General features: G+C 22.8%; 1 protein-coding gene across 1 annotated transcript; it reads right to left on the bottom strand.

The window, feature by feature from the left end:
- Positions 1–8,367: 8,367 nt before the first annotated feature.
- On the bottom strand, positions 8,368–9,630 carry LOC145845557 (zinc finger MYM-type protein 1-like). Its single transcript, XM_082952748.1, has one exon. It carries the CDS (start codon positions 9,628–9,630, stop codon positions 8,368–8,370), a length of 1,263 nt encoding a protein of 420 aa, XP_082808874.1.
- Between the last annotated feature and the right edge of the window lie 4,576 nt (positions 9,631–14,206).

Genomic DNA, 14,206 nt, shown 5'->3' on the forward strand with positions numbered 1-14,206 from the left:
CTATTTAAAACATATATACTTTTTATATACAAAAAAAAATTCTGAATATAAATTTTTTATCTAACCAAAAAATTTTCACATTAGATATGAATTGTTTAATGGTCATTACAACTTTTAATTATGAAAAAAAAAAAGTTTTAAAAAAAATAGACAGTTTTAAACTAAAAAATGTAACTTGAAATAATTTCAACTTAAAATGAGCTAGAGAATATTTGATTTTGAATATGTAATAAAGTTGTCTTAAATAATTTTAACAATAATATAAAATTAATTTTTGTTCAATAAATTTGTATTTATAGTTTGAAACTAATTAAAACATTGTAACAGTGGTATTTTATGTAGATTCAACTGTTGTATTGAAATTGTTATCAAAATACTATTTAATTAAAAATACTCATTAAAAACAATTACTACAACATGAAAGTTTTAACTAATTAAAATAAGTAAAAATTATTTAATGCTATATTTTGAGCAATTAAACTTAAACATTTTTATTTTTTTTAATTATGAATACTTTAAATAACATTATCTCTTTCTTGTTTAATAAATTTACTAAGAATTAAATAACTATTATATTATACAGCTGTCAAGTCAAAAAAAATTTAAACAACCAATAATAATGTATTGCTAAAAAATCTATACAAAATTTCGACTAGGGGACAATAATATTTTGCAAGTTAGAATGATTAACTTCTTGCTTAATTTAAAATATTTGTTTACCAAAGTGATTTTTACTGAAATAAAGCATTTTATTTGTAATGAAAATAGAAGACAATCGGTTAAAACATTTTTGATGGAAATTCATGAGGTTAAACCTATGTTTTATAACATTAATATTCTATTTAATGGTTTAAACATGGTTACTATTTCTGGGCCAAAAAATTGCTTTATTTTTATGTATGTAAGTATGCTAAGACAGTTAAACAATTTTTTTGGAAGTTAAAAACTGAAATAGTTACTGGTGATCATGCATCAAAGTCTAAAAAGGGGTTTCAAAAATGAACAAAGTTGCCCACTAAGGTATGATAAAATAAAGAGTTTAGGGGGCCATGAGCAGTCAAAGGGCCACAGGGTTGTTTTGAGGACATAAATTAAAACATGCATTAAATACTCAAGAGATGATGATGAAGAACAAAATAAAAAGGTTATAAGTGTTTTTATTAATAGTTCTTTGATAAGCTTTGTTTAAAAATGGAAATGCTTTTCTTTTTTTTTTTTCATAAAAGCCTTTTTTTAAAGTTTTGGAAAATCTGGTAAAAATCATCATTGCAACAAATAGTTTAGCTAAATTAAAAGAAAATGATTTTAAAAATATCTAGTTAATAAAAATGTGTTTAGAATTAGACAAATTATCAAAACTAGTTATGCTTTGATTAAAAATTTCACACAGGCCAAATTTTTATAAAACCAGAAACAAATTTAAACTATTTAGTCTGACTTAGGATTTTTTTTATTGCTGAGTTTCTAAAGAATTTCAAACTTGCCTGAGTTCAAATTAAACCTGTTTCAATTAAACTAATACAACAAAGTTAGTTTAGTTTTAATAAAACAGCTATAAAGAAAAAGAAAGATCATAAAATGAAGTTTGAAAACATAAGTTTATATCATAAATAACCAAAAACAGAATGACTAAATTAACTGAGTCATAAACCAAAAACAAATGTTATTGTTTATACAGATATGCCAAACTTCCTTACCTTATTTTTTTCAACTTTGCAAATAGACTGAAGTGTAAAGACACATTGTAAAACAAACCATTTTACAAAAGGTTTATAAGTATTTCAAAAACCATTCAGCTAAACTCAACTTTAACAAAGTGCATAAGTTTGCTCAGAAACCAAAAAATATATAAGTGCAAGTTTTAAAATAGCAAAACTTCTTATAAATTCAAATCAAGTACACACTATAATATGTGTAAACATTTATAATAAAACACTACTATTTACATGGCAAAACAGCTCTTCACATAAAAAAATAGTTTATAAAAAACATGACATTTCTTCTAATATTAAAAAAATATTTTTAAGTTTTAGTAAATTTAGTAAACAATCATAATATAAAAATACTTAGTTCTACTATAATTACAAAACTAAAAAAACAATTTGTCTTGAAACAATACTAAAACATTTTTTCCTAGTATTTCATATTGTTTTATGTTTTTATCCTTTCTATAGCTTGACAATAACATAAAATCTATTTAAAAAAAGGTGTTTTATTTTTTTGACATATTTAATGCTTTATATTTACAAAAAAAGCTCTCTCTTATTGGATACAATTTTTTTTTATATATCAACAACTTTTTATGTGTTTCTATATATATTAGTAATATGTTTTTTTTTGTCTTGTTACCACGGCATATGGCAAACTATTTAAAGTAATTTCTGATTTAAAGCATTTAAGTGTTAAATTAACCTTTAGAATAGATGTAAACAGTGGTTTTCTAAACTTTTTTTCAAATAGCTCTTTTAAAATAATTTAAAAAACTATGGCCATCATTACTTATTAAAACACTAAAACAACATTATTTAAACAACTACCATTTAAAACTACTTAAAACATTTTTTAATTTCTCTTTATAAGCAATGCCAGAACTTTTACTGTAAGTTTCAATTTATGACCTTATGGCTTCCACTTTGACCTCTTGCTGCTCATGGTGCCCTCAATATCTGTCATTTTCTCAAAGAGGTCTCAAAAGGGGTCACTTGGCCTTCGGTAAAACCCTGATGCAAACTTAAAACAAGACCATTGGTATTGTGTCTTTATTGTTTGGTATTTAAAAGGTTGTTGTTTTGTTAACTTTTGTTGCAAGTCATTCTTAAAAACAGCATTTTACAATGAAACTTGATATTTTCTTTTCAAATTAAAAAAATTAGGATTTCACTCATTAAAGTAAAAACAAGACAGCTTTTAACTGATCGAAACTAATCGAATTTTCTGGAATATAATACAATAGTTAACTTTTTTAACAAAAAGCCAACAACTGAAAAAAGTGCCCTATTTGGCCAAACATTCGAAAAAAGAAATTAATTTAAGTTATTCTAATTTAGTCAATTGTATATGTCATAATTTATTTGTTTATTTGCTTTGCCTAACAATATACTACTACTTTGATAACTAAATAAGTTCAAAACCAAAATAAACAGTAAGTAAAATACTGTAAATCAGTCTTTAAAAAAAATTGTTTAAAAAATATATCAGTTTGCATATGAATCATGCTATGTAAATAACTGTTTGGCTTGGATCATATATAATTATAAACTTGAGTAAAGTTCTTTCCAGATTAACATTAGTAGTATGCGTTCACACGATATATTTTTAACATTTATGTAAAAAAGTTTATGTGTCAAAAACAGTTCGACATAAAATTTATGATTAGGAAACACCTATAAAACAACTCATAATAATGTTAAAATTTTCCTAGAAATTATAAAACTTATAATTCTATTTTTTTATGTGTGGTTGAATTAGAAATTTACTAAAAAACAATTTTACTTCAAGCTTAATTTTAAAAACGTTTTTTAAGTAGTTAAAACCAGGTTTTAGGATTAAAAAGCTTTAAAATTTTAGGCTCAAGTTTGTTTTTTATTCTTTTTTTATAAATGCATTAAAAATAAACTTTTATTTTAAATAACTAAATTTTGTTAGATTTCAGTGAAAAATGTTTAATACTGCTTTGTTTACTCTGTTCAACTAAGAACAACCGAAAAAATATTAAATACAAGGTAAAAACATTATTAAACATTAACAATATGTGTAAAAAAATTGTAAAGCTTACTATAAAGTTGACAACAATAACGTTTTAAAAGTTTGCTGTATTTGAAAAAGAAACAAATTAAAAAACCTGTTTGTAAACCTTACAAACTTCTTCAATATAACTTTATGAACATTTTATTAGAATTAATAGTTTTGATAAAAAAAAAGTAAAATATTTTAAATAACCTCGTATGTATCTTAAACCTAAAAAACGTTTTTACACGTATTACTTTCAAGTATGTTGCTTTACGGCAAGTTTTTGAGTTGCTTGGAAAATATAGTTTAGCAACATTCTAATACTTAAATAAAACTTAACTTGTTTAACTAATGAATTATTTAAGAAATTTTAGTAAACATGTGTTAATTATTAGCTTACAAAAGTTATTGTAAATTTTTAAACTGTAAACCAATCATACGATAAGTGTATTACTTATATTTTTGTGTTTGTGAATTAAAAGGTAGGTGGACTATAATTATTTAAAAGTTAACCGATTAAAATTTTAAAGCAATTTATTTTTCATTCGGCTGTTAATTTTTTTTTTTTCATGAGAAGCTTTAAAACAATTCAAACCACAAACTTACTCTTATTTGAATGATATTAAAAGCAATTTTTATATCAGATTTTACAATGTAAGCTTTCTTTTAATATTTTATTGTTTTGTTTGGTAGCTATTCAAAGATGGCTAATTGAGTTTATTCTTAAAAGTTTATAATGTTGTTACTAGAGTTCTCTATTTCACAATATTTAGAAACATATCTACAAAAAGTTTGTAACTCAAGGTAATCCGTGTGAGTATGGAGGTTTAGTACTAACACAATTTATTGATTAAATATAAATTTTAGTAGTCACATTAGAGACTTCAACAAAGTATGCACTTAAATAGGCGCGAAATAGAAATCAACAATTCTATCATGAAAATTTTACGATACTATTTTAAAGAATAAATATACTCAACAGACAAAAATAATATTAATATGACTTTATAGATAACATTTTCAGTAATAAGTTTTACTTAACTGTTTTAATTAAGTTTCTGAAATAAAATAGAAATAAATCGTAATTTAACGCAATTGAAAGAAGATGCTATATTTATTTAAAATAAACTTATCTATTTTTCAATTAATATTTTTTTGAAAACATTTCAAAACTGGTTAAAGTTTTAAAAGTTATTATTTTAAGTTTAAATTTTTATCCTACTTGACAAAACCTTTAAAACGTGAAGTTAATAAGAAAGTGTTTAGATTATTTGTATAAAAACCTACAATTGACCAAATATTATTTTAGGTCTATTAAAAGATCTTATTAAAACATTTTTTTACGTAAAGAGAGCACATAGTTATAATCACTGTACTTTTGTACAATTTATTTTAGTTATGTTTTACAAAACTTAATATTTACTGCTTCATTTTAAAATTTATGTTTATCAAACAATTACGTAAATGATAAATAGTTTACTCTCTAAATTCAAATATTTATTTTATTAATAGAAATTCTTTAAGTTAGTTAGTTTTATATTAAAAAAAATCTTTATTGATTTATATAAAAATAAGTTTACTTTTCAATATTTTCTGTAATTCAAAAACGCAAACTCATCTTTTAATTTAAATCTTGGTTGTGTGATAGATCATTTTTTTAATTCTAATAAAGAAATTAGTAACCATTTTTATGAAAATTGTTTTTAGATATTTAACGAAATAAAACTTATGAAGTTTTGTTGAATTGAAAATGAAGGTTTTCTAAAAAATTATAAACTGTTTTAAAATCGAGTACAAGAAATAATAATAATAAATAAATAAATTTTGAACTATTTTGTAACTAATTTTTAGCTGCTTAAAAGATTTGTATTTTAATAGTGACTTTTGTTTTTAATTTCACTTTTAAACTTAAACCTACATATATAGAAATCTATAATTATAACTTACACAATTTAAATATATCTATCGCAGGTGTAACATACTGTGTAATTTTTGTTAAGTTTTAATTACTTCTTTTAATTACCTACACTCTATATAAACTTGTATGTTACTAACATGAGGTAGCACAAAACTTTTCATGGCTTACTGCGTATATTTCAATAGTTTTTACAAAACATTCTATATACACTTATGTGCTTAAGTATGAATTATATGCTTTACTATACTTTGCATAGCAGTAAAATGTTTTTAACACATACGTGTTAGTTAAAACCTTATAGAAAGTATCTACAACAGTAATTTGTATTAAAAAATTTTTCACTACTAAACAATTTTAGTAAAGTGGTAGTTAATATACATTTTAATAAGTTTTAAAGACACTGTAAATTATTATAGAGTTTAGTTTAGAAAAGGCTTAAACTGCAATAACATTAAATCACTTTTATTATTTGAATAAATATTTAAAACATTATAAAACTATGTAATACACTTTTGAATGGTGATTCAAACTTATTGACAAAAAAAATATTATTGCAGTAAATAATATATTGTCTACAATGAAAGACTGACATATAAAAAATAGTGAACAATAAGCTTAATTTAAAAATATAAAATAAACATCCTTCCTTTAGTGAATAAGACAATTATTTAAAACACATACAATACTAAAAAAAATTAAAATAATAAGTTTTGAACATTCCTATGATTTTTCTAATAGTAAAATGTGATGTGTTGTAAAGATTTATTATGTTTACATTTTTTGTATCAGTTTTTTTATTTTTAGAATAATGAAAAATTTATTCAAAAATAATTAATATAAGATATAACGAATGAACTAATTTAAGCAAGGTCTAAAAAAAGAGCATATATGATAATAAAAATTAACTTTGGTATCCCAGATGTTTGATTTGATAAATTTATTTTAGTATTTTTCACTCCAATTTGTACTTAAGTACTTAAATTCTAGACATTAAATACTTTTTTTAAGCTTAACAACAAACTCTCTATTTAAAAACTTATATAAATTACATATACTTTAAAATAATTACAAGCAATCTTTTAAGTTTGTTGGAATAACTTTAAATCCAAAAGCCATTCGATGTTGGCTGATAAGTGTTAATAACTGTAAAAATTCAGTTAAAACTAACTTAACTAGATTTTATAAATGTAAAATCAATTATAACTATGTATACTATAAATTTATGTTGTAAAATTTTAGAACATTATGATTGATTATAATTTGAGTACAAAAAAGTTTACAATAAAAAAAATACTTAGTCATGTTTAGTAAACAATGCTTCATTCAGTGGCGTAGCGTGGTGTTTTGGTCAGGGGGTGCGCAATTTTTTTTCTCAAAAAATCCCCTAAGTTGCAACTTTTGTAATTAGCTATAAAAAGATCTTTTTATAAGTAATATAATTGAAAAAAAATCATTAAGTAAAATAAGTCTAAAGCAACTGTTTTAAAAAATAATTATTTATTACAAAATTAAATAATTAAAAAAAGTATAAACTTTATGAGGAACTACTTATACTTATACAAATGTAAACTTACTAAAAAAATGTTTTTACTACTTACAGTAAATTTGATATCTTTAAAAATGAATATATTCAAAAAAACGAAAGTATATGTTTTATTTAAGAAAAAATATCAATCTCATAAATTTACAATACAACAGTGATAACAACACCTCATTGCATTTTATGTGTTACACAAAATTATGTTTTAGTAAAAGAAACTGAAATGTTATAAATAGAACATATTGCTTGCTTATTTAATGTAAGTTGGGTATAAATGCAAGAAAATTAAATCTGAATTATAAAAAAGTTAAAACAAGTTGAACTTAGCTTTTTTTTTTAATTTTAATAAAATACAAATCAAAACTTGTCATAAAAGAAACATTTAATGAAAATTGTAAAACACATTACATAACGAAAAAAAGTTTTATGGAAAGTTTTAAACGTAAGACTTAATGACAGTAAAACTGAATATCTATCTACAAAATATATGAATTTCTGAATTCCTACAAAAGCAATTTTTTTATATAAAATAGCTAAACAATTTCGAAAATATTAACAAAATAAAATGTAATTTAAGTCAGACAAAAAACAGAATTTGTAAAAAAAAACTACAGGTAATAATATATAATAATAAAAAACATATATCTGAAACATGTCATGTTTATCAAAAGCTAAAGTACTTACAAAGAAAAATCTATGTTTGTCCTAAACAAAAACTTAAATGCATATTTTTAACCTTTGTAATGAAAATGCATCCTTCTATCTTTTTTGTTTATAAATAAATTCATAACTTCCTCATTAAAACCACTAAAGTTTTAAATTAAGTCTCTACCAACAGAAATAACACTTAAGGAGTTTAGTCTAGACTGACCCATGGTATTTCTTAAATATGTTTTTATTCTCTTTAGAGATGAAAATGTCCTTTCAGCTTCAGTTGAACACATAGGTGTGGTTATTAAAATTTTAAAAGTTTTATAGTTTCACAAAAACTATCAGAAAGATTGTTATTCTTTATGTACATCAGAGTTTTTACTAATCCCCCTTTGTGCATTTCTTGTCGATTATAAATAACCATTAATTCGGTTTGTAGCTTTTTACAATTGACAACAGGATAAAAGTTGTTCACTGCTTCGATAAGGTCAGAAGGAAAACATTTTAAATAAAACGAATACATATTTTCTTAAAACAACTGGGATATTCTCAAGTGTCCTGAAAAGTTAAATCTTTTAGCAACATTTACCCTTACACTGTCACAAACTTCTTTGGCGGAAGAAGAGAGGCATATTTTTGCATAATCTGTAACACTAGAATTACGAACTCTATTAACAGCATCTTGAAAATTTTTCACATGTTGTTCGACTTTTTTCACAGTTAGATTAGTGCTTTGCATTATATTATACAAAATATTTACTTCTGGCATAAGCTTAGAAAAAATCTTCAACCAAAAGTTGAACTTTTCATCATTTAAGATTCTTATGCAGTTTTCTGCCGCAGCTATAGTTGAATAGCCGTAACTGTCAGTGTGATTAACAAAGTATTCAAATCCTGTTAGTAACTCGGTTTTCCTTTCTGCAACTTTGCATACGGTTTTTGAGTTGTAGTTCCATCTAGTTTTACATCCAGATGGAACACTTACTTCAACTACTCGTCTTCTTTCTGGTGACTTAGAAAAAAAAGTAGGAATTTGATCCAATTTAGCGAAAAAAAGTTTTGCCTCTCGGTTGCAGCTAGCAGCCATCGAAAGCACCAAGTTTAGCTGATGAGCAGCACAATGTACGTAATAAGCGTTTTTATAAACTTCCTTTACTTTAACATGAACCCCTCCTATTCTTCCCTTCATGACTGAAGCACCGTCATAAGTCTGAGCAATTAATTTTTTTTTGTCACCCTGCAGGATTTTCTCCAGCTCATTTAAAATAACTTCTGAAATACCTTCTGCATTTACTCTTTTTGGCTGAAAAAAACCCCAAAACCTCTCAACGACACTGTCATTGTTGATATATCTTATCACTATAGACAATTGGTTTTGCACGCTCACATCTGTTGTTTCGTCCGCAATTACCACAAAGTTTGTCTGCCGTACTTGAGATATAACTTCCTTCCTGTAAATTTCCAAGGCACACAACAAAATTTCATTTTGTATAGTTGGAGACAACCCTGAAAATGCTTTACTTGTTTCAAAGTGCATTTTAAGATCTTTGTCAAGTTTGCTAGCAAACTTAAGCAAAGATCTAAAGCCACCAGGGTTTAAAGAATCTTCCATTTCATTATGCCCTCTCAAAGCTATTTCTTGGAAGCCACAGAAAAGCACACTATCAATTATAGTTAACAACACTTTTCTGTTTTTCAGTACTTCTTGATTGTGTTTATCAATGCTATTCTTGTAGCTTTTGCTCAAATGAGCTTGTATACAATTTTTGCCGAGTAAATTAAATGATACCATGTTGTCGATGTGCTTTGGCGAATTGGCATGGGCATAGTTGCCAGAATTTTTCTGCTATTTTTGCCCTCATTCAACTTCTATAGAAAATTGACATATATAAATTTTTAACCGTTAAGTATCGCCCAAGAGCTAAGTTTGGCTTTCTTTGAATTTCAGTAAATGAATTAGTCTACAAATAAAACACTATACTATAGTGCTATTCTTATTAACTTTCAGTTTACTGAAATTAACTTCTTTAGACTAAAATACTAAAAGAATAATTCTTGCAAACTAAAAGTACAAATTCCGGTATTTAAAAGTTGCTTACAGTTTTTTGCTCATACTTAAAATTATTTTCAAATGCAGAAGTCTATAAGTAAGGTTCGAGTTTTTTGAGTTCGCACAGTCGGTTAAATTTGCAAGTATTGAGTTCGCACTGCTGTTTAATTTTGGATTTAGAATTAAAAAAAATTGCTTAGTATGTAACTTTTTCAATTTTAAGTTAAGTGAATTTAAGTTTAATATTTACTTCAAAATATTATCATTAATGAGTTTTTTTTTTCTAATTTATTTAAATAAATGTATACAAACATTATAAAATTAAAGAAAAACAAAACAAAAAATTTTTAAATGTACTAAATGTTCTAATCAAAGAAATCATTTCTTGATTAAGAACTTTAATTATATATTTCTGTAAATTCAGTCTCAAAATAGCAGTAATAAACACTTTTTTTTGAAAAAAAGCAAATTATAAGATTGTTTTTATATTTTTATTAAAAAACTATTCTTTTAAAAATATGTAAATGAAATAGTACTTAATATTTAGACAATGATTTTTTTATAATTTACAGTAACTTCAAAATATGTAACCTTTTTGTAATAAATTTTGGTTTAAATTTTAACAATAATAGTGGATAAAAGCTTTTTTTTCTTATTATTAGTAGAGTATTTTAAAAAATACATTAATTTATTATCGAACTGTAATATTTATATAGTTTTAGACTTTTATTTTAAATACAAATTGAAATTTAGCAAGTGTACTTAATGAAAAGGTTATTTATCAGTTTTATAATAAATTTTATTAACAAAAAAATCTTTATTTATTTAGTTTGTATATATTCCTACAGTGAACAGAATTTTTGGATAAACTTAAAAAAAAAGATATCTTTTCTAATAATTTGACGTATACAAAATCAGTACATTTACCTTTAGGATACAGAAAACTTTTAGATGTAAAAACTTCATTAGCTTAAAGTAGCTAGTTTAATTTTTGTAGCTAATTTCAGTATTTTTTCCAATATTTTAAGTAACTTGTTGAAAAAATTTTCAATAAATTAGCTAAAAAAATATATTAAAAACTAAAGCTTTATCATAGTTAACATATAAAAAAAACAAATAATAAAAACAAATCAAAGTAATTGCAGAAATATTAATTGCAGAAATTGTAACAGTTCACTGTCTAAAATCCTGCAAAACTATTTACATAACTAAAAATCACATCTTATAAACAGTAAAACTTATTTTACAATATAAAACACCTAGAAGAATTTATTTTAAATTTTAAGCTGGTCTTTTAATCTTTTTTGTTCATCATAATAATGAAAAACAAATGGATTAAAGCTATTAGAATTAAATTGCTTCTATTGGTACTCCTTAAAACTAAACCATAAAAATAATAGGTAATACTACTTAAGCTTCATAACTAAATGTTTTATGTCATTATTTTAGGTATTTATTTGAAAAATTAATAAGAAAAAGGTCAAAAAACATCAAATAATCTACTGTGAAATTAAAAATACTAATCAAATAGATTTAAAAAAATTTCTACACTATTTTTTCTAAAAGGTAGTTTTCACATAAAAAGTAGAGCTTACATTTGTAGTTTCAAAATTTCATTTCTATAAAAGCTTTTATGATAAAAAAATTATGAATAACTTTAAATTTAGTATGAAGAAAATTAATAGAAAGATACAGCTTAAAAAGCATTTTAAGATCAAAACTACTAAATATCAAAAAATTCTATTAAAAACAAAACTTCCAAGGTACGAGGTAAAAATTTAACTTAGTTTTAAACATTCAATTATTTTAAACATCTGAACGAAAATAGAGGTTTAATAAAAGTACAATATGAATTTAAAAATATTTTAAAATGTTACATAAGCTTGGTTTATACAACTGATTTGTTTAAGCATTTCTAAAAAACTAGTAAATCAGAAATCAACAAGACAAATAAGTTTTAACAAAATCAAAAATTCATAAGTTGAAACACTGAATAAAAAACTGTTTACTATTTCTAAAATTTTAAAAAAAGTTTATATACTAAGTTAGTAAAATTTTACATTTAATGTAAAAAATAGCTTAAATAGACTAAAACTAAATAAACTCTTAACTAATAAAAAATAAGTAGAAAAAACATCAGTAATAACATTGTAGATTGTAAAGTTGGCTTAAAACATAAAGAAACTCCAAAGCAATTAAAACAAATTGCTTTAAACAGTAACTGTTTTTTTTTTTTAAGCCACTTAATTAATTTTTCTGTCTAAAAATTAACACCAAAATGTAAAAAAAAACCATACAAGGAGGAATTTTTTATTGAAACTATCAATCTTTTAACATACATCACTTTAGTTTGAAAAGTTAACTGCTACAGTATATAATTTTTAAAATGTTTGATCTTTTAATAAACATGACTATAACTAATAACCAAAAATTTATTTTTTTGTTCAAAACTAAATAAATTTAAAAGATCTAATAATACAAAAAAATATTTTTTTGAACACACTTTAATTAAAAAAAAAGTAGTTTATATAATTACTTAAGTTGTTTTGAAACTATTAGTTCTATATCTTCAAAAAACACAAGAACAACATTTTGTGAACATTTAGAACACAACTAAATTTAATTAAGTGCAAAATTTGTTACATAAAACTGTTGGTAATAAAATAATAAACATGTACTGAACTAATTAAAAATTAAAAAGGTTAAAAAAAAATATTTTTTTAAAGTTTACCTGAAAAAACATTTAGAACAAATTACTTCAAGTTACCCTAGGAGTGAAGTATGTTATTTTTAATGTATTATAATTAAAATTGCAAACAATTAGGAAATGAAATACTTAGTATATAACAAAAATTCATATTTTTATAGTTACAAAACATATATAAAACTAATTTTTTTTTTTCTTTTAGCTCAAACAATTATCTAAATCATTTTATTGTCTATCATTGTAAATTTAACATTTGTTAAATATTTTTAAAATTAAATGTGCTCTTAACTTTAAACAGCTATATTTAAAAATTAGTTAAATAATTTAAATAAACAACATATAATTTAGTTAAAAATCTACAAAGTAAGATCAAGCTATACATTTTTTCAAAATTCTTTAGCATCTATTAAACTTCAATTCAACCGATACAGTATTCATGAAGTAATATTAAAGTTAACTAAAAATAAAAATTACAGTTCTTTTGATCAGAAAGTTGTATTACATGCCACAAAACAAGAACAAATTATAACAGAAAATAAAGCATTTTGAGTATTTTCAATCTCTAATGTTTACTTAAACTTGGATTAGCATTCTAAAAAAAATAAAAAAATTTATACAAAAGTTTTAAAATTTGTTGATTTTTTTTTGCATTTTAGTAAATTTATATCTAAGTTTAATTGATATATTTTATGTTTTTCTTAATTGCAAAAAAAAAAAAAACAAATTCAAGGATTTTTGCTTATTATTTGTTAAGAACATATAAAAGGTTATGTAAATTAGTTAAAACTTTTAAAATATCACTACAAAAGCTTTGTTTTACATATGTTTGTATTTGAAACTTTTTACTGAAATTAGAATTTCAAAAACTTGTTTATCACTCAGAAATAAATTTTTAAATATTTGAAAATCCATTGTAGTTAAATATAATATTATTATACATTTTAAAACGAAGAGTTAGAAAAACAATATAAGTATTATGAAGTGGAAAAATTGGAATCATACTTTTATTAAGTTGAAAAAAAAATTAAAAGGTAAAAAACTTTTTTTTTTAACTAACTTAAAGACCAAAGTATCTTTTTAATTAGGGAAGATGGTCTAAAAATAAATAAATAGATAAATTACAAACACTGATGAATTATTTAGAATAAATGAAATATTAAAAAAAAACTAACTTAAAGAGATGAGTGCTCCTGGAACAATTAAAATCTTATTTGTTTTACAACTTTGACAGGCACTATCAAATTGGAACAGTCTCTCGAAATCTTAACTTTTTGCGATTGGCTTTACTAAAATGTGCTTCAAGTGATATGAATTCCTGTTAAGTCAAAAAAGTTTTTTTTAAATAGGTTTAACTAGAATAAATACATTAATACTAAACAAAAAATATCATTAAAAGTAGAAAGCTATAAAATTTATTCAAGTATAAAACATTAAAAATTAATCAATTTGTACAAATATTTTAATAAAAAAGTTAAATAAAAAATAAAAAACAACTTTGATACAAATACAAAATACACTTTATCAAACTTAATAGATTACTAGAAATAATTGAATGTTTACTGATAATACTTTTAATGTTTATAAAATGTTCGAATAGAATTTAGTTAGATT

This window comes from Thalia democratica, unplaced genomic scaffold, assembly GCF_965202585.1.
Source record: "Thalia democratica unplaced genomic scaffold, ktThaDemo2.hap1.1 HAP1_SCAFFOLD_80, whole genome shotgun sequence".
Classification (NCBI taxonomy): Eukaryota; Metazoa; Chordata; class Thaliacea; order Salpida; family Salpidae; genus Thalia; species Thalia democratica.

What these genes read in the sequence shown, in the direction of transcription:
- LOC145845557 (XM_082952748.1), bottom strand. Translation starts at nt 9,630, where the DNA reads ATGGTATCATTTAATTTACTCGGCAAAAATTGTATACAAGCTCATTTG.